We start from the raw sequence: 21,395 nt of genomic DNA, 5'->3' as shown, positions 1-21,395 counted from the left end.
ATGTTTTTCTACATAAAAATAGTTTAGATAGGTATATTTTTCTATACTTCGAAAATGACCATGGAAGACAAACTGAATTCATAATTATAGTGGGATAGATAAAGTGGTATTTTCCACTTGAAGACATTGTATGTGACTGTCTAAGAATACCAATAGAAAGTGAAACATGGAGTATTTAAATTGCCCCAATGAGTTGAAACATGTTATATAGAAAGGTATATAAAATATTATACCCTGTGGAGCTCTAATATGATTTTAAGAGGGCTTGAAAAACAACAATATATAACATGGAAGTAAAATATTCCGGACACTACAGAAAATGTAGAAAAAGATTACAGAAGCACTGGCAGGGGCAGGCATTGGATAGTATCATCCATGTGGTCCGGAAACATTAGGAGGTGGGTGAAGATGTGCATAGACACAGTGAGAGAGAAGGTTTGAGGTGTGTGTTGTCTGTATTCAAAGCTATCAAGGTATTTACCTGCTTTTGTATATTCAGATGGTATTTTATCACTGAAATTACAGATTTAGACCAGGATTTGAAAAAAATCATGGTCACTAACACTTATATAGTTAGTTTTTTTAGTTTTGTTCTACTTTCATGTGTTTTCATGTTTATATTTATATGTCAGTTTTGCTCTTTAACATATAATGAGCAGTAGGGCTCCCAGGACTCAGTTGTATACAATTCTGCACTTTGTGTTAGCTTCAAATTTGAACAGCCTTTTCTTAATATGTTTAACTGCTGTTCTTTCATTTTCATAGATAAATTAAGTCTATCATATTCCCCTTTACCACATGACTTTCTCCTCTCCGCAGCACTCCTGCACTTACCCCTAAAATGTCTTCTGGCTTCTAGAGGTAAACACATTTCTCAAGCCCTGGTCAACACCATGGGTGAGATTACATAAATGATGTAGGTTTCAGCGCAACTGCTGAAACTACGTCGCCCGTAAGTTCACCTCAAACATTGGGTAAATCACACTTACTGCGCCGTCAGAAGATAAACTGCCATAAGTCGGCTAAACCGGCAACGTTCAGAAATGTGAGTAAATAGACATTTCTGGAGTCGGCAGTGATTTACGGTAGTTTATGAACTGCTGGCACCCAAGTAAAAAGCAAAAAAAATTAAAACACCTGTAAAAGTCTAACTCGCCTCCCAAAAATGAACCTGACACATCAAAACCCCTAATCCGCCATCCCCCACATTGCAACTAATAATAAAATGTATTAACCCTGAAACCGCCATCCCCCTACAATGCAATCTACCTATTTAAACTATTAACCCCTAATTTGCCAACCTCCACAAGGCAAAGTATCTATCAACACTATTAACCACTTAAACTGCCAACTCCCCACAATGCAAAGTATTAATCTAATCACTAAGCCCCCTAACCTAACACACTCTAATTTAAACCCAATTACATACAATAAAAAGACTATCTTCTTAAAAAATAAATTAAAAATTATCAAAATAAAAATATCCTAACAACATTTAAAGGGACAGTCTAGGCCAAAATAAACTTTCATGATTCAGATAGAGAATGTAATTTATTTCATGTAATTAGCAAGAGTCCATGAGCTAGTGACGTATGGGATATACATTCCTACCAGGAGGGGCAAAGTTTCCCAAACCTCAAAATGTCTATAAATACACCCCTCACCACACCCACAATTCAGTTTTACAAACTTTGCCTCCCATGGAGGTGGTGAAGTAAGTTCTGATGGCCTCTCATCTAAACAAGAAACTTCCCAGGTATCTGTCCAGATCCAGGGATCCTCAGGCAGAAGCAGTGGACGCGCTGTCGCTTCCTTGGAATTATCAACCTGCTTATATCTTTCCGCCTCTAGTTCTTCTTCCAAAAGTGATTTCCAAAATTCTAATGGAACGTTCGTTTGTATTGCTGGTGGCTCCAGCATGGCCTCACAGGTTTTGGTATGCGGATCTCGTTCGGATGGCAAGTTGCCAACCTTGGACACTTCCGTTAAGGCCAGACCTTCTATCTCAAGGCCCTTTTTTCCATCAGGATCTCAAATCATTAAATTTGAAGGTATGTTGGAAACAACTTTCTCCTCCTAACACCTCACAGATTATAGCTACTGTCAACTACTTATCGAAAATGGAAGCTTACTCCCATTCAGCCCTAGATAAACTAGATTTTTACCATGCATCTTGGGCTCCCTGGTGGGAAAAATTCTCCAACTAATCAAACCTGACATTAATTAGACCCTGGTCGCTTCTTTCTGAGATAACATGCCACTAATGTAACATCTAACTAATTCTCTCTCTCTATTTACACCTATTCGTCACTCCCCTTTCTGACTCAATATTTTACTTATTTATTCATCTATTTATTTATTTATTTATTTTCTTTTGGTGCTGTCTCTCTCTCTTTTGTTTCTCTTTCTCCATTCCTTACCCCATTACCCTATTTGAGACTACCCTATAAGAGCATATATCCCCACTTACCTTTACAATTGTTGTAATGTCCTTTATTAATATAAAATTGAGGAAAAGGTTATCCGAAATATCATGCAACATTGGAATATTGTTTATATTGATACTCTTGACTCTACATTAGTTGTTATCACTATCACCTTTTGTTTGTATCATTGATAATGTCACATTTGTATGGTATTCTTGTATCTTCTGTTTTTCCTCAAATAAAAATGTATTTAAAAAAAATAAAAAAATGTTTTGAAGGTATGGAGATTGAACGCTTGATTCTTTGTCATAGAGGTTTCTCTGACTCAGTGATTAATACTATGATACAGGCTCGTAAATCTGTGTCTAGAAAGATTTATTATCGAGTCTGGAAGACTTATATTTCTTGGTGTTCTTCTCATAAATTCTCTTGGCATTCTTTTAGAATTCCAAGAATTTTACAGTTTCTTCAGGATGGTTTGGATAAGGGTTTGTCTTCAAGCTCTTTGAAAGGTCAAATCTCTGCTCTTTCTGTTCTTTTTCACAGAAAGATTGCTAATCATCCTGATATTCATTGTTTTGTACAGGCTTTGGTTCGTATCAAGCCTGTCATTAAGTCAATCTCTCCTCCTTGGAGTCTTAATTTGGTTCTGAGGGCTTTCCAGGCTCCTCCGTTTGAACCTATGCATTCTCTGGATATTAAATTACTTTCTTGGAAAGTGTTGTTCCTTTTAGCCATCTCTTCTGCTAGAAGAATTTCTGAGTTATCTGCTCTTTCTTGTGAATCTCCTTTCCTGATATTTCATCAGGATAAGGCAGTGTTGCGGACTTCATTTAAATTTTTACCTAAGGTTGTGAATTCTAACATTAGTAGAGAGATTGTTGTCCCTTCATTATGTCCTAATCCTAAGAATTCTCTGGAGAAATCTTTACATTCTTTGGATGTAGTTAGAGCTTTGAAATATTATGTTGAAGTTACTAAAGGTTTTAGAAAGACTTCTAGTCTATTTGTCATCTTTTCTGGTTCCAGAAACCAAAACCAAATTAAGACTCCAAGGAGGAGAGATTGATTTAATAACAGGCTTGATACGAACCAAGGCCTGAACAAAACAGTGAATATGAGGAAGTTTAGCAATCTTTCTATGAAATAAAACAGAAAGAGCAGATATTTGTCCCTTCAAGGTACTTGCAGACAAACCTTTATCCAAACCATCCTGAAGAAACTGTAAAATTCTAGGAATTCTAAAAGAATGCCAGGAGAATTTATGAGAAAAACACCATGAAATATAGGTTTTACAAACCCGATAATAAATCTTCCTTGAAACAGACTTACAAGGCTGTAGCATAGTATTAATCACTAAGTCAGAGAACCCTCTATGACTAAGTACTAAGTGTTCAATTTCCATAACTTAAAATTTAGCGATTTCAGATCCTGATGGAAAAACAGCCCTTTAGACAGAAGGTCTAGCCTTAAAGCAAGTGGCCAAGGTTGGCAACTGGACATCCGGACAAGATCCGCATACCAAAACCTGCAAGGCCATGCTGGTGCTATCAGAAACACATGCAATTGTTCCAATATGATCTTGGAGATCACCCTTGGAAGAAGAACTAGAGACAGAAAAATGTAAGCAGGTTGGTAAAACCAAGGAACTGCCAATGCATCCACCATCTCCGCCTAAGGATCCCTGGACCTGGAAAGGTACCTGGGAAGCTTCTTGTTTAGATGGGAAGCCATCAGATCTATTTTGGGGAGAACCCACATCTGTACAATCTGACAAAATACATCTGGATGGAGAGACCACTCCCCTGATTGTAAAGACTGACGACTGACATAATCCGCTTCCCAATTGTCTACACCTGAGATATGTAATTAGACAGGAGTTGGATTCTGCCCAAAAAAGTATCCAAGATACTTCTTTCATCACTAAAGGACTGAGAGTCCCCCCCTTAAAGTTTGACATATGCCACAGTTGTGATATTGTCTGTCTGAAAACGAATGAATGATTCTCTCTTTAATAGAGGCCTAGCCTGAAGAGCCCTGAAAATAGTACGGAGTTCTAAAATATTGATTGGTAACCTCGCCTTTTGAGGATTCCAAAGACCTTGTGCTGTCAGAGACCCCCAGACAGCTCCCCAAACTGTGATATTTGCATCTGCTGAAATCACAGTCCAGGAAGGACGAACAAAAGAAGCCCCTTGAAGAATCCGATGATGGTCCAACCACCAGGACAGAGAGATTTGAATGTTGGGATTTAAGTATATCAACTGTGATATCCGAGTATAATCCCTGCACCATTGATTCAGCATGCAAAGCTGCAGGGGTCTCATATGGAAGCAAGCAAAGAGGACCACATTTGATGCTGCAGTCATGAGACCTAAAACTTCCATGCACATAGCCACTGTAGGGAATGATTGAGACTGAAGGTTTTGACAGGCAGAAACCAATTTCATTCATCTCTTGTCTGTTAAAAACAGAGCCATGGACACTGAATCTATTTGGAAACCTAAAAAGGTGAAACTTGTCTGAGGAATCAAGGAACTCTTTGGTAAATTAATCCTCCAACCATATCTTTGAAGAAACAACACAAGTTGATTCGTGAGAGATTCTGCTAAATGAAAAGATTGAGCCAGTACCAAGATATCGTCCAAATAAGGAAACACCGCAATACCCTGCTCTCTGATTACAGATAGAAGGGCACCGAGAACCTTTGAAAAGATTCTTGGAGCTGTTGCTAGGCCAAATAGAAGAGCAACAAATAGGTAATGCTTGTCTAGAAATGAGAATTTCAGAAACCGATAGAGGTCTCGATGAATCGGAATGTGAAGATACGCATCCTGTAAGTATATTGAGGACATGTAATGTCCTTGCTGAACAAAAGGCAGAATAGTCCTTATAGTAACCATCTTGAAAGTTTGAGACCCTTACAAATTGATTAAAAAACTTCAGATCCAGAACTGCTCTGAAAGAATTTTACTTCTTCAGGACAATGAATAGAGTAAAATAAAAACCCAGACCCTGTTACAGAATTGTAATTGGTACAATTACTCCTGAAAGCTCTAGATCTGAAACACACTTCAGAAAGGCCTGAGCTTTCACAGGATTTGTTAGAACATGAGAGAGAAAAAATCTTCTCACAGGAGGTCTTATTCTGAAACCTATTCGATACCCCTGAGAAGACAGTATTCTGGATCCAATGATTCTGAATGGAACCTGCCCAAACGTCTTGAAATAATTTCAATTTGCCCCCCACCAGCAGAACTGGATTGAGGGCCGCACCTTTATGCAGTCTTGGGGGCTGGCTTTGGTTTCTTATAAGGCTTGGATTTACTCCAACTCGAGGATGGCTTCCAATTGGAGCCAAAGTCCTTAGGGGAAGGAGTGGTTTTCTGTTCTCTATTCTGATGAAAGGAACAAAACCAATTAGAAGCTTTAGATTTGCACTTTTACTTTTTATCTTGAGGCAAAAAACTCCCTTCCCCGCAGTAATAATGGAAATAATAAAATCCAACTGGGAACCAAACAAATTATTACCCTGAAATGATAGAGATAGTAACCTAGATTAATACCATGTCAGCATTCCATGATTTGAGCCATAAAGCTCTTCTAGCTAAAATAACGAGATAGATTTAACATTAATCTTGATGATATCAATAATAGCATCACAGATAAAATGATTAGCATGTTGAAGCAAACAAACAATGCTATACAAATCAGAGACTTTTTCCCGTTGTGCTAAGCTATCAAACCAAACATTTGATGCAGCCGCAACATCAGCCATAGAAATGGCAGGTCTAAGCATATAGCCAGAATGCAAATAAGCTTTCCTTAGATAAGATTCAATTTTCCTATCTAAAGGATCCTTAAAAGAAGTACTATCTTCCATAGGAATAGAAGTACATTTAGCAAGAGTAGAAATAGCCCCATCAACCTTAGGGACTTTTTCCTAAAACTCTAATTTAGCCACTGGCAATGGATACAGCTTTTTAAACCTTGAAGAAGGAACAAAAGAAGTACCAGGCTTAGACCATTCCTTAGCAATCACATCAGAAAAAGCATCAGAAACAGGAAAAACCTCAGGAGTAGTCACAGGAGGTTTATAGACAGAATTTAAACGTTTACTGGATTTATTATCAAGAGGACCAGACTCCTGAATATCCAAAGTTATCAACACTTCTTTTAACAATGAACAAATATACTCAATCTTAAAAAGACAAGATGATTTATCAGTGTCAAATCTGAAGTAGGATCTTCTGAGTCAGAGAGATCCTCATCAGAGGAGGATATAGCAGTATGTTGCCGGTCATTACAAATTTCATCATAAATTATGAGATTTTTTAAAAAACCTTTTACGTTTATTTGAAGGCGGTATAGCAGCCATAGCCTTCAGCAATATAATTGTTTATATCAACAGGGATATCATGTACTTTAGATGTTGAAGGAAGAACAGATGCTGTACTAGCACTAATAGAAACCTTTTCTGCATGCAAAGCATATCATGACAACTGTTACACACTACAGCTGGAGATATAATCTCCACTAGCTTACAACAGATACACTTAGCTTTGGTAGAACTGTGTTCAGACAGCATGGTTTCTACAGCAGCTTCTGAAACAGGATCAGATTGAGACATCTTGTAAAATGTAAAAGAAAAAATAACATTTAAACAGAATATCTTATTTCCACATATAGCAGTTTCAGGAATGAGAAAAAATGCAAATGCTAAAATTGGCAACAAAAGCAAATAGCATAGCCCTCTGAGCATAAAGAAGGCAAGGATCTTATAGGAAGTGAGGTAAAATAAAACTACATTTTTTGGCGCCAAGTATGATGCATGACGCAAAAGGAAGTTGAGAATTTTTTTGGTGCTAACAAACATCCGGAAATGACACCACTCACGTCATAACAAACACAATTTTGTGCCAAACAACCTAGCGTCAACTAAGACGTAGGAAATGACAAACTTGCATCATTACAGATGCACATTCGCACTAAAAAATGCAAATATAAGTAAAATACATATATTTAAAACTTTATACATAAAGCGCCAAACTATAGCTGAGAGTGTCTTAAATAAGGATACTTACCGAAAGACACCCATCCACATATAGCAGATAGCCAAACCAGTACTGAAAGCTATCAGCAGAGGTAATGGTATATAAGAGTATATTGTTGATCTGAAAAGGGAGGTAGGAGATAAATCCCTACGACTGATAACAGAGCCCTTGAAAGATTTCCCGCGAGGGAAACCATAAAATCAAAATAGGCGATACTCTCTTCACATCCCTCTGACAAACACTGTACTCTGAGAGGAATTGGGCTTCAGAATACTTAGAAGTGCCTTCCACAGAAGAATTATAAAAACCAAGCACAAACTTACTTCACCACCTCCATAGGAGGCAAAGTTTGTAAAAACTGAATTGTGGTTGTGGTGAGGGGTGTATTTATAGGCATTTTGAGATTTGGGAAACTTTGCCCCTCCTGGTATGATTGTATATCCCATACGTCACTAGCTCATGGACTCTTGCCAATTGCATGAAAGAAATTAAAACCTAATCTAATACCCCTATAAAAACAAAAATGCCACCCCAAAATAAAAACACCCTCTAATCTAAGACTAAACTACCAATAGCCCTTCAAAGGGCCTTTTCTTGGGCATTGCCTTGTAGAAATCAGCTCTTTTATATAGAAACCCTACAAATGAACCCCCCTCCCAACGAACCCCCTAAAATAAAAAAGACCTAACTATAACAAAATCTATCTACCCATTGCCCCTAAAGGGGCATGTGTATGGGCATTGCAGAGAACCTCCACGTCGATGAGGACCGCCGCCACTGAGAGGACCACTGCTCTGCATCCGTGCATCGGAAGTCCGCTCCGCACCTCCGGCAGGCAAGATGAAAGAAGATAGTCCCAGGATGGATGAAGATGGATCCGCCTAGATGAAGACTTTTCTCCGCCAGGAAGAAGATTAATGTCTTGAATTCAGGAACAGTGAGTACATTTTTGGGGTTAGTGTTAAGTTTTTTTTGGGGGGGTGTTTTTTTTAAATTTTAGATTAGGGCTTTTTTATTTTTTAATGGGCAGCAAAATAGCTGATTGCCCTTTTAAGGTCAATGCTCATACAAATGCCCCTTTTGGGGGCAATGGGTAGATTAGATTAGGCCTTTTTTATATTGGGGGGCTGGGTGGGTTGGGGTTTTTACTGTTACTGTGTTTTTATGTAAATGAGCTGATTTCTTCAGGGCAATGCCCTACAAAAGGTCCTTTTAAGGGCTATTGGTAGTTTAGTCTTAGATTAGGGGGTGTTTTTATTTTGGGGTGTTTTTTTGTATTTATAGGGGTATTAGATTAGGTTTAAAAAAATTATTTTGGATAATTTAGTTTATTTTTCTGTAATCTTAGATTTTTAAATTTTTTGTATTTGGTTGTTGTTTTTTTTTAAATGTAATGTTAGTAATTTTTATTTTAATGTTAAATTAGGATTTTTTTTATTTTGCAGTAAATATATAATACTGACTTGTGACGCCGGTTCTGTGTTTGATTATGGGAGTAAAAATAGCGGGCGACGTCTAAATAAATGTTTAATATCTGACCATCACTCAAGATTTATTTTAAACAAATATTTACAGAGTATTCAATGTAACTTTCCATTTAAAATATTAAAATTAACATTTAAATATTGATTCTAGTAGACTTACCTGTCTGAGAATAAGTTTTTAAATGTCAGTAATGTTAATGTTTTATTTTAAAAGACTACTGCATTAGATACTTTGCTATAGCAAAATGTGACATTAGTTTAAAAATGTTACTGTAATTCTATAGAAACATTCAAATTGTAGAACAAATACCAGGATGGATGAACATTAATTCTGCAATGCTATTGTTGACAAGACATTTAGCCATCCATAGTTCAGTATTTTTAGAGATAATATTTTTAACTGCTGGTGTTTTAGGTTCAGAAAGCATACCATACACTTCGCGGACAGTGGAACAGTGAAGAACATATTTCCCAGGCCACAACTATTCTAACTGACATGATCTATGCGATTGGTAAAAAATTCCCGAATTGGTCAACTGAGCAACGCCTGAAAGGTAAGTTTCATTTTCACTATGTGTACCAAAAAATTACAAGGTTACTGATTACCTCATGTTGAAAGATATCCATTTGTTAAAGTGTTTTATTTTCTTTTTTTAAACTACTACTGATTTGAGATATCAAATTCACAAAGTTCCATAAGAGGAAAAACTGTACACACACAAACACACACACATACATTTTCTTTCATACAAGTGATGAGAGTCCCCAATCCGTTACTCCTGGGAATTACCCTACCATTAGTAGGAGGCAAAGATCCACAAACCCCAAGAGCTCTATAAAGCCCCTCCCACCTCACAGTTATCTCAGTCTTGTCTTTACCTCCACTTCAGGTGGTTGAAGAATGAAGTTGTGCATTTGATTCTTCAGAGAGGGGCTTTCAGCCAATGTTGAGGCCAGTTTTCCCCTCAGTATTTGTCAGAGAAATGTATGTGGTTATTGTTTGTGACTCTTTTTGCACCTCATGGAAAATGTTGTCACAGACCTCCCATAGTGGTCACAGGGTCTGTCTTTTGCTTCCTTTTATGGATCTACAATATACTGCTATTCCATAAACCTCTGTTGATATGTTTCAGTACTGGTTTGGCTATTTACTTTACTAGTAGATGAGTGTCTGTTGGTAAGTATCATATTTTTATTTTTATTTATATGACACTCTGTAGCCTAGTTTGGGCATTTATAATATATATTTATTTGATATATATATAGTCTTGGGGCTGAAACCTTATATTTATTTTTATTCCTCTTTACTTTTTTTGCACACATTGGATTTATGGCGCACATACACCTAGATTTAGAGTTCTGCGTTAGCCTTAAAAAGCAGCGTTAAGGGGTCCTAACGCTGCTTTTTAACGCCCGCTGATATTACGAGTTTGGTAGGTACAGGTGTACCGCTCACTTTTCTTCCGCAACTTTTGGCAACCGCAAATCCCCTTACGTCAATTGCATATCCTATCTTTTTAATGGGATTTGCCTAACGCCGGTATTACAAGTCTTGGAGAAAGTGACCGGTACAGCCTCTACCTCCAAGACTCCTACCGCATAAAAAAGTCAGTAGTTAAGAGTTTTGTGGACTAACGCTGGAACATAAAGCTCTTAACTACAGTGCTACAAAGTACACTAACACCCATAAACTACCTATGAACCACTAAACCGCGGCCCCCCCCGCATCGCAAACACTATAATAAAATTATTTAACCCCTAATCTGCCGACCGGATACCGCTGCCACCTACATTATAGCTAGGAACCCCTAATCTGCTGTCCCTAACATCACCAACACCTACATTATATTTATTAACCCCTAATCTGCCCCCCCATGTCGCTGCCACCTACCTACACTTATTAACCCCTAATCTGCCGACCGGACCTCGCCGCCACTATAATAAATGTATTAACCCCTAAACCACCGCACTCCGGCCTCACAAACACTTTAATACATTTTATTAACCCCTAATCTGCCCTCCCTAACATCGCCGCCACCTACCTACAATTATTAACCCCTAATCTCCCGCCCCCAACGTCGCCGCTAATATAATAAAGTTATTAACCCCTAAACCTAAGTCTAACCCTAACACCCCCCTAAGTTAAATATAATTTAAATAAAACAAACTAAAATTACTATAATTAAATAAATTAATCCTATTTAAAACTAAATACTTACCTATAAAATAAACCCTAATATAGCTACAATATAACTAATAGTAGCTATTTTAGGATTTATATTTATTTTACAGGCAACTTTGTATTTATTTTATCTAGGTACAATAGCTATTAAATACTTATTAACTATTTAATAGCTACCTAGTTAAAATAATTACAAAATTACCTGTAAAATAAATCCTAACCTAAGTTACAAATACACCTAACACTACACTATCAATAAATTAATTAAATAAATTAACTACAATTATCTAAACTAAAATACAATTAAATAAACTAAACTATAATACAAAATATTACAAGAATTTTAATCTAATTACAACTAATCTAAGCCCCCTAATAAAATAAAAAAGCCCCCCAAAATAATAAAATTCCCTACCCTAAACTAAATTACAAAGTAATCAGCTCTTTTACCAGCCCTTAAAAGGGCTTCTTGCGGGGCATTGCCCCAAAGTAATCAGCTCTTTTACCTGTAAAAAAAAAATACAATCCCCCCCAGCATTACAACCCACCACCCACACACCCCTACTCTAAAACCCACCCGATCCCCCCTTAAAAAAACCTAACACTACCCCATTGAAGATCACCCTACCTTGAGCCGTCTTCAACCAGCCGGCTACCGATGGGACAGAAGAGGACATCCAGACCAGCAGAAGTCTTCATCCTATCTGGGCAGAAGAGGACATGCGGACCGGCAGACATCTTCATCCAGGCGGCATCTTCTATCTTCATCCTTCCGGAGCAGAGCGGAGCCATCTTCTATCGAGCCGACGCAGAGCCATCCTCTTCTTCCGATGTCCTAATGCAGAATGAAGGTTCCTTTACATGACGTCATCCAAGATGGCGTCCCTCGAATTCCAATTGGCTGATAGGATTCTATCAGCCAATTGGAATTAAGGTAGGAAAAATCAGATTGGTTAATTGGAGAGAATTGTCCCCTTATTTTTCCCAATTTATAGAAAAAGGATATAAAGTAAGTAATTTTATATCCTGCTTAATTTTATATCCTGCTAAACTCTGGGTAGATCTTAAGGGCAAAATTAATATACTAAATAATGTCAAAGAGGCGCAGGAATTGCTAGCTGCCATTTAAATCACCTCATATGAGGACTCAAGGTCCTGGTACTAATATATATTCACATTCTTCTGTTATTTTAAGTGACAAAATGAAAGTAAAAGTAGTGTATTTGCTTGGTATGGTTAAGTTAGGGGTGTTTTTTTTTTGTTTTGTTTTTTCTTCCCTCCATTTTATATCTAGTTCTATAGGTTATCATTAAATGGTTACCCATCTGATTATTCTATCATGGAATGTTGGGGGAATTTCTTCCCTAATAAAACACAAGCAAATAATAGCACAGCTGGGTAAACATTCTCCTGACATTGTCCCAATTCAGGAAACTCATCTTAAGGAGAGTGAATCCAGTAAGTTAAAAACACGTTGGATGGGGAAAGTATTGGCCACGTCTGCTATTAAAAGGAGTTGCGGTGTGCCAATTTTAATGCATAAAAAATTAGAATATCAAGTTGTAAAAGTTGAACGGGATCTGAATAGAAGGTACATATTTGTTCACCTAATAATTGGCAGCATACAATATATTATAGGTAATATATATATAAGGATCAACTGGAGTGAGGATTTGGAACACAACTGCAGTACTTAAGAAATATTTGGAATGTCTCACTTAACTGGTTCAAAGTCATCTATGAGTGAAAAGGAAGTCTTCACAGTCAAAGTGATTATGCTCAGATTGTATATATTTAGTAGTCAAACCACACAGAAGATTCTGTAGGAGAGTATAGGCGATCTTATCACAGTTTTAGCCAAGATATACTAGCACACTGAATGTCTGTATTTGTAACAGTTCATAAGGGCACAACACCACGATATAACCGGAGTATGTGGAATACTCATAGGCTCAGATTATAAGTGGAAAACAGCAACGCTATTCATGTAAGCAGAAAAAACAATACAGGATACACAGTCATTGGTATTGTATAGCTGTTTATCGGTACCTGTGTGTTTCCAAGTGTCGGGCATAAGCGTCTTCCTCGTGAACTGTGCACAGAGCTGTGGAACTGATGCCGGAGAAACCGGAAGTGACGTCACGCTGCAGCGGAGTGGATTAGAGCTGTCAGGCAGCGTTCGCTAACAGAAGGGAGAAAAGCTGGTACAAACAGTAAGTGTGATAATCTTCAATGAAGTAGTTGAATGAATTGTACCCCACTGAGAAAGGCTTAGTAAACCTTGATTGTTGGTCCAAGTAGTGGCTATTAGCTGAGTCCGGTGAACTTTAGAATTCGGTCTGGATGTCAGAGTAAGATCTTTGGTATCTGTGGAGAGCAATTAAAGAAGGCTTGTTATTCCACTAAGTAACACTTCAATACTAAGCACCGCTTGAATAGTGCACAGGTGTCTTAAAGGAGCCATATCCAATCAGGAGGAAGTGGGCGTAACTGGGAGGTGTAGTAAGAAGGAGAAACCTGATAATATATATGGGCCAAACTCTTTTTCGCTGGATTTTTGGGATATAATTAAAAGTAAGTTATATTCAGCTGCTAGTGAAAAATTAATCCTTGGTGGTGACTTTAATATGACGCTTTGTCCCAAGTTAGATAGCTCTTCGACCAAAGAGAAGGTCAGGAATGAAAAAATAGCTACTGATTTTAATTTTTTTTGTACAGCTTTAAAACTTAATGATATCTGGAGAACCAAAAATCCAGATATATATGAATATACCTGTGAGTCAAAAACACATCGCTCATTCTCCAGAAGTGACTATATTCTTGTTTCAGAGCAACTTATTTTATTAGAATCAGTACCAAAAATTTATGATGTATTGATCTCGGATCATTCAATAATTTCCAATACATTTTAATTAATAAAGTCTGAAAATAGGGCAAACAATTTTTTTGCGTTTCCTCGTTTCATGTTAGAGAACACCAAATTTAATGTGTGGCTATCACATCAATGGAAAGAATTTCATTTCCATAATAAAGGGTATTATGATAAAATCGAAGTGTACTGGGAAACAGCAAAAGCGATATTAAGGGGAAAGATAAAAGCTTATATGTGTAACTGGAAAAAAAGGCAAGCAAGGGAGCTGCAGCTATCTAATCAGGTTAGGAATGCGTTATCTCAGTATAGATCTGAGAATTTTAAATATAATTGGGATAAATACTGCCAGGCTAGAACTGAAAGGGAGCTGTTTTTAAAACAAAAATGTCTAGAGGAGGACAAGAGAATTAACAACCGGTATAAAGACTATTTTGGATGTTCAGCTAAATACTTAGATAAAATAACTAAGAATAGGAAGAGTAAAAATGATATAACAGCAATTAAGGAAGGATGCCATAGATTTACTGACAATGAAAACATTAGGGATGTATTTTTTACATATTATCAAAAACTGTACAAGAAAGTTGATGAAGATCTAATTAATAAAATAAATTTCTGGTCTAAAATTACACCTCCGAGGGTAACAGAAAATGACCTCGAATTGATCAATAGCCCATTTTAAGTAGATGAGATATGTGAGGCTATCAGCGAATCCAAGCTAAATAAGGCAGCGGGTCCAGATTGGCTCCCGGCAGAGTTTTATAAAATTCTTACAGAAGATATTAAATTGACCCTCAACAAACGTTTTAATACCTATTATGTCACTAATATTCCTATATCAAGCTATTTTACCTAAATTCATAAAAAAGGCTAAGATCCTGAAGAGCCGTCATCATATAGGCCAATCTCGGTTTTAAATGCTGACTATAAAATTCTTACGTCTATCTTAGTGAACAGACTAAATAAATTCCTTTATCAAAATATTCATTCTGATCAAACTGGTTTTATCCAAGGAAGGAATATGTCCTTGAATAAACGTAAGGTGGAAACCATTTTGGATTACTTTTGGAATATAACCCTACAGCAAATTCCCAATAAATAAAAAAAAAAGATGTTTGATACAGATCTGGCTCTGCTGTCATTAGACGCAGAGAAAGCTTTTGATTCCATTTCTTGGGATCATCTATTGGATTCACTGTCTCAGTTTGGGTACGCTGGTAGCTTTACAGATTTCATCCAAAAGATATATAAAAATCTGTATTCTTTTCTATTGATCAATGGTAATCCAAAATCCAGAATTTTGTTAGTCCGCGGGACTCATCAAGGATGTCCTCTCTCGCCATTACTCTTTAATATTTCAATATAATTTTTTGATATTTGGCTTCGGTCAGAACTTACAGGATTAAGATTTGGTAATGAGAATGTGAAAATGTTACTGTATGCCGATGATTTGCTAGTTTTTTGGAAAACACAAAAAAATCTATACCACAGATATTAGATATGCTGGCAATCTTTAGCTCGATTTCAGGCTATAAGATTAATTTGGGGAAAAGTGAATTAATATGGATCAAGAGGAAATCGGATAGCTATATATATGATCCTTTTAAGACAACGGAATATATAAAGTATTTAGGGATACTTCTTCATAAAAATCCGAAATTCTGGTATGAGATGAATTTACCGCAGGTTTTTAATAAATCTATTTTAGATCTTAAAAACTTCATGGATCTTCCAATATCTTTGTCAGCTAGAGTTAGCTTGATTAAAACAATTATCTTTCCCCAAATTTTGTATCTGTTACAGAATTTGCCGGTCTTTATTTATAATCATCAGATAAACAATTGCTTGTTCGCAATTTCTATGGAAAAAGCAAAAAGCTTGCATCTCTATTTTGAAATTGGCACAAAAAAGACAGAATGCTGACCTGGCATTTCCGGATATTAAACTTTACAATCTTGCATCATTGGCCAAGACGGCAATGGATTGGTTAATGAATTTGAGCAAATTTACCTCTATTGAATTAGAAGCAGCAATAATTTCACCATTTTCTCTTAAGGCAATTCTTTATTGCCTGGTAGGGAATCTCCCAAGCATACTAACCAACCTGATTACCTTTAAAAATATTATTGCGGCTTGGCATAAGATTTGCTCTTGTCTTGAAATAGATCCCAAATGTTCTTTTTTCTCCCAATTTGTGGGAATCCAGAATTTATAAAGGGGATTTCAACAATTGGTCATTGAATCATGGTCCCTAAAGGGATTGACTTACATATACCAGATGTTTTCGTCAGCTGGACATCTATTATCTTTCAATAATCTTATTTGTATGTTTCAAATATCTAGAAATGATCTATTTGCATTGCATATTTTCAGATTCGTCATTTTATTAATGCTAAAAACTGGAATGTGGAGTTGCTTTGTCGATGGTCCAAGATCAATATACGTATTAGGAAATTTGCTGTCGGTAAATGCTCTATCTCCCTGTTATACAATATTCTGCTCTCTAAACAAGGACAGATCTATTTAAATAAAATCCATGCTTTTTAGGCATTGCACTTCCCTGTAGTGGAGATCATAAATATTAGACATGGTTTTGCGATAACACAAAAGCTTACAATTCCTAGTGGCTGGAAAGAATCACATGTTAAATTGATTCATAATGCTTATTTTTCTCCAGTCAAATTGGCAAAATGTTATGCTAATAAGGATTTCTATTGCCCTAAATGTCATTTGGACAAGGCAGATATCTTGCATGTATTTTGGAATTGCCCGAAAATATCTCATCTCTGGCATAAATTAAATTTTTGGTATAACAAACTTTTCTCTGATCAGTGTAAGATTAGTGGTAATTATATTTTTTTCATGTCTGATTCTGCAACCACTAGACCGAATCATTATCAAAGCTGTTGTACGCTGATAAAGATAATGAGATACATGATTTTGAAAAAGTGGAAGGATGCTATCCCACCCAGCTTTGTCAGTTGTATAAGTAATGTATTACAACAAATTGCTTTTGAGATTCAAAATATTAACTTATTAAACAACACTAAGATTTAGGAATTACTTGATAAATGGTTACCATTGATTAAAGTTCAAACAGCTTTGGTTAAAAAAGAGCTATTATCTTCATTATTCAACACCAAACAATTTATAAGAGCAGCTAAAACAGGTGTATTTCCACTCTCTTGCATCCCATCAGCATCGCTACTCTAGTAAAACTGAGGAGGGTATTAAAGTAAGGAGTAATATAGAGGGATGAAATGATGTATATATTTATTTTTAAATGTTTTTTTTTTTCTTGTTATATTTTGTTTTATCATTTGTTTTCTTTTTGGGGGGGAAATAGAAGAAAAACTACCCAGTTCCTAGTTAATACCAGAAGTGACCACAGATATAAGGACATGTTAAACAGTAATTATTTTTTCCTGGTCATGAAGTACTTGAATAACACTAATATATGTGAATTATTTCATTGTTAAATCTTCCAAAGACATTTTTTCTTTTGTCATTTTCTTTATCTGTATGGATCTGTTTTTTGTTATTTGTTTTACTGGTATGATTCATATGTATCCATCTTTTTTTTTTTCTCTTTGTACTATGAACTGGTTCAATAAAATAATTCTAAAATAATAATAAAAATAATATACATGTGAGGTATTAAACAGACATGCACTGGTTGGTTGAGGCATGTCCTGTCTGGCATGTCCATAGCTATACAATTAAAATTGTGAATAGTATTTGAATAGAACTAATTCAACAAATACAGTAATCAAATTATGCTTTATATCAACTGTTTTAATAGAATATCATTACACTTTATACCCCCTTTAATCGAAGAAAATCAAAATTATGCTTTATATACTTTTATACCATTTTTAATCAAAGATGATATCAAAATAATTAACCTTTATCCCTTTTTATATAATGCCATTACGTTTTATATGCTTTTTATATCCCTTTTTAATCTAAGACAATATCAGAATTATACTTTATACCATTTTATTTCCCTTTTAATGAACAATACATCTCCTAATCAGCAATATCAAAATAACTATGTTTCATTCCCTTTTAAACCCCTCCTAATCGAAGAAAATATCAAAATAATTAAGCTAATACACTTTTATAACCATTTTAATCCAAATCCTTATTAAAAAACACTTTTTATAGAAATGTTATATCAAATTCGTATTAAAATCACTATTTATATACATTTTTATCAAACTTGTATCAAAATCACATTTAAAATGAATTTTATATCAAATTCATATAAAAAGGGGCGTAAAAGTGGGAGTTGAAAGGCACGGGATTAGAGAGGAGAAAATGGCATATCCGCTTGTCAAAATGAGTTTGACATAACCTCCCTCCATAGTTATACTACTAGTGTCAACTTGTCTAAACCTTCTGCTTCTTTTTTCCCCTCAGTTGCTCTTTCCAATGAAGTGTTAGATTGCATGTTAGCGGCTTCGTATGCTGTTCCGTTTGCTCGCTTTCTCATGAAGCCTTTTCAGCTTTGTTTGTTTCTGCAGTAATGCAAGGGTCTGCTATTTCTAGGGTTCATTTAGATTTCAGGTTGAGGCAGTCACTGTCTTGGTGGCTGTATCCTCAGCTTATTTCACAGGGGGGCTTCTTTTGTTCATCCTACTGGATCTTCATTCTTTACAGAGGCAAGTCTTTCAGGATGGGGCGTCATCTGAAGGTCTCAGAGTACAAGGGGTTTTTGGTTTTCCCGGGACGAGCTTTCCTTTTGATATTTTTTTAACTCCTTGCAATATTCAGAGTCCTGCAGAGTTGGCCTCTGTTGGAAAGGGAGTCTTATCTCATATTTCAGATAGACCATGTTTCAGCAGTAGCATATGTCAATCATCAAAGGGGACCTATCAGTACCCTGGCCACAAGGGAAGTATTGTAAATTCTTTCCTGGGCAGAAGCCAATTGTTAATTAATTTCTGCTGTTCATATTCCTGGATTGAACAACTGGGAAACTGTTTTTTACTCAGTTGTTAGTCTTGGCATCCAGGAGAGTGGTCTCTTCATCTGGACATCTTCTATCAGATAGTGGATCCTTGGGGTATTCCAGAGATAGATCTGATGGTCTTTTGTTTTATTTTCTGACTTTCCAGGTACTGTGTAAGGTCCATGGATCCTTAAGCAGTGTTTGTGGATGCTTAGGTAGTTCCTTGGTCATTTGGACTAACTTTTTTTCCACCTTTGGTTCTTCTCCCATGGTTGTTGCCTAATTAGTCTAGAGGGAGCGTCTGTGATTTTATTTGCTCTGATTTGGTCTTACAGTTTTTGGTGTGCGAATCTAGTTCAGATGTTCAGTTGCCTTTTTTGGGTCTCTTCCTTTGCATTTCAGATTTTTGGTCTCACGGTCTGGTTTTTCATACAGGTTTCAAATCTCTAAGCCCAATGACATGGAAATTAAACAAATAGTTCTTAAGCAGAGAGGATACTCTGATGCAGGTTTGTGAACCTGTATTCAGGAAGTTTTATTATACGGTTTAATAGGTAGAGGTGGGGGAGTATTTTTTCACGTTCTTGGGGTTTATTTCTTGATGTAAGTATGATGATTTTTTTCCCCTGACATTCTTATTAGAATTCCTAGTTTGTTTGTTTTTGCAGTTTTTGCTTGATAGTTTGGATTAGGGTTTATCCGCCAATCTGTTTTGAGGGGTCAGATTTCAACTCTTTCAGTTCTTAATCTTTTAAGATTGTTAATCTTTCAGATATTCATAGCTTTGTTCTAGCTTTGGCTATAGATAAGTCTATTGTTAACCAAATTACCTTATTTTGGTTTTGAGGGTTTTTCAGACTTCAAGCTTGGTTTTCTTCCCTAATGTTGTATCTTCTGTCTGTATCAGACAGGAATTTATTTGTTAGGGTGTCCAAGTAGTTTCAGACAAACATCTAGTTTGTTTCTGTTCTTTTCTGGTTACAGAAAAGGGCAGTAAGCTTCGCCCATTTCCTTGTCCTCTTGGTTGAGACTTCTGTTCCATAAGGAATTTTTTTGGATGCAAGTTAGCCTCCACCTTAACAAATTACTGCTCATTCTATTAGATTGATAGCCATTTCTTGGCCTTTTAAGAATGAGGATTCAGATTACCAAATTTGCAAGGCAGTTTTTTCTACTATTTTGGGGTTTTTGCTTATTCTGAGCCGGCCTTTGGTAGGAAAACCCTTCAGGTAGTTGTCTCAGGATGACTATTTGCCTGTTGGTTATTTTTTAATTTCATGGTTTGTGCCCTTTTTGGGTTTTATTGGGGTTGTGGATTTTATTTTTTTAGTGACAAAGGATGTTTTTCCAATCCAACCCTTTATGTTTCATTAATCATTCCAAGGTTAATGGATTGTGGACTTTCACTACTTGTATGAAAAAAAAACAATTTATGTTTATGTTATAAATGAATTTCTTTCATGGTAGTGAAATTTCATGAGACCCCCCCCCCCCCCTTGTGTTTTTTCTGGTGTTGTTTTTTTTCTTATGCACATTTTTTCCCCTGCTCCTATTTGTTTGCTCTTGATTCTTTTCCTACCTCTTTGCTTTAGCTATACATCAGACTGAGTTGCCAGGAGGTTTTATAGCATTCTTGGGGTTTGGGACTCTTAGCCTCATCCTAGTAGCAGAGAAGAGTAATTCCAAAAAGTAATGGGTCCTGGTGTCTCACCACCATGAAATTAATGAGTTTATCAGGTAAGCATAAATTATATTGTCAAAATTCCTTATTCTCAATGGAACAAAACATTTCAGTACAATAAATATTGACAATTATTATTAAAGGGACACTTATACCCAAAATGTTTCTTTCATGATTCAGATAGACATTATAATTTTAAACAACATTCCAATTTACTGTTATTATCTAATTTGCTTCATTCTTTAGATATCTTTTGTTGAAGAAATAGCAATGCACCTGGGTGAGCCAATCGTACAAGGCATCTGTGTGCAGCCACCAATCAGCAAATACTGAGCATATCTATATACACTTTTCAACAAAGAATATCAAGTGGATGAAGAAAATTAGATAAAAGAAGTAAATCAGACCATTGCTTAAAATTGCATGCTCTTTCTAAATCATGAAAACAAGAATTGGGTTTCATGCCCCTTTAATTACAATTTTTTAGATATTTTGATGAAGCACACAGCTTCTATTATGAGTTAAATTATTCATAAAAATCAGAATCTAGTAATTGTGAAGTAGTACATTTATATACATGAATTTGGAATCATTTACTCTATTGTATTTTTTAATTTCAGGCGGTATTGCAGCATACAACGCTGGTGACGAAAACATCTATAACATTGATGTAGACAGTATCACTACTGGAGGAGATTATTCTAATGATGTTATTGCAAGAGCAATTTTGTTTAAATATCTT

At 36.0% G+C, this 21,395-nt stretch overlaps 1 protein-coding gene across 1 annotated transcript in view; it reads left to right on the top strand.

Annotated features, from left to right (window-relative positions):
• The window catches only part of LOC128651934 (lysozyme g-like), a gene marked incomplete at its 5' end in the record, with an annotated part of 82,931 nt that overhangs the window by 61,375 nt on the left and 161 nt on the right, over positions 1–21,395 (top strand). Inside the window, 2 exons of the mRNA XM_053704897.1 lie at positions 9,380–9,518; positions 21,274–21,395. The exon at positions 21,274–21,395 is cut by the window's right edge and continues 161 nt beyond it. Coding sequence (XP_053560872.1) covers positions 9,380–9,518; positions 21,274–21,395 — 261 coding nt within the window. The remainder of the gene's footprint in view (positions 1–9,379; positions 9,519–21,273) is intronic.

The sequence above is a fragment of the Bombina bombina genome, chromosome 3 (assembly GCF_027579735.1).
Source record: "Bombina bombina isolate aBomBom1 chromosome 3, aBomBom1.pri, whole genome shotgun sequence".
Taxonomy (NCBI): Eukaryota; Metazoa; Chordata; class Amphibia; order Anura; family Bombinatoridae; genus Bombina; species Bombina bombina.
The sequence above is the reverse complement of the archived record's forward strand: the minus strand, read 5'-3'. Positions and strand labels throughout refer to the sequence as shown.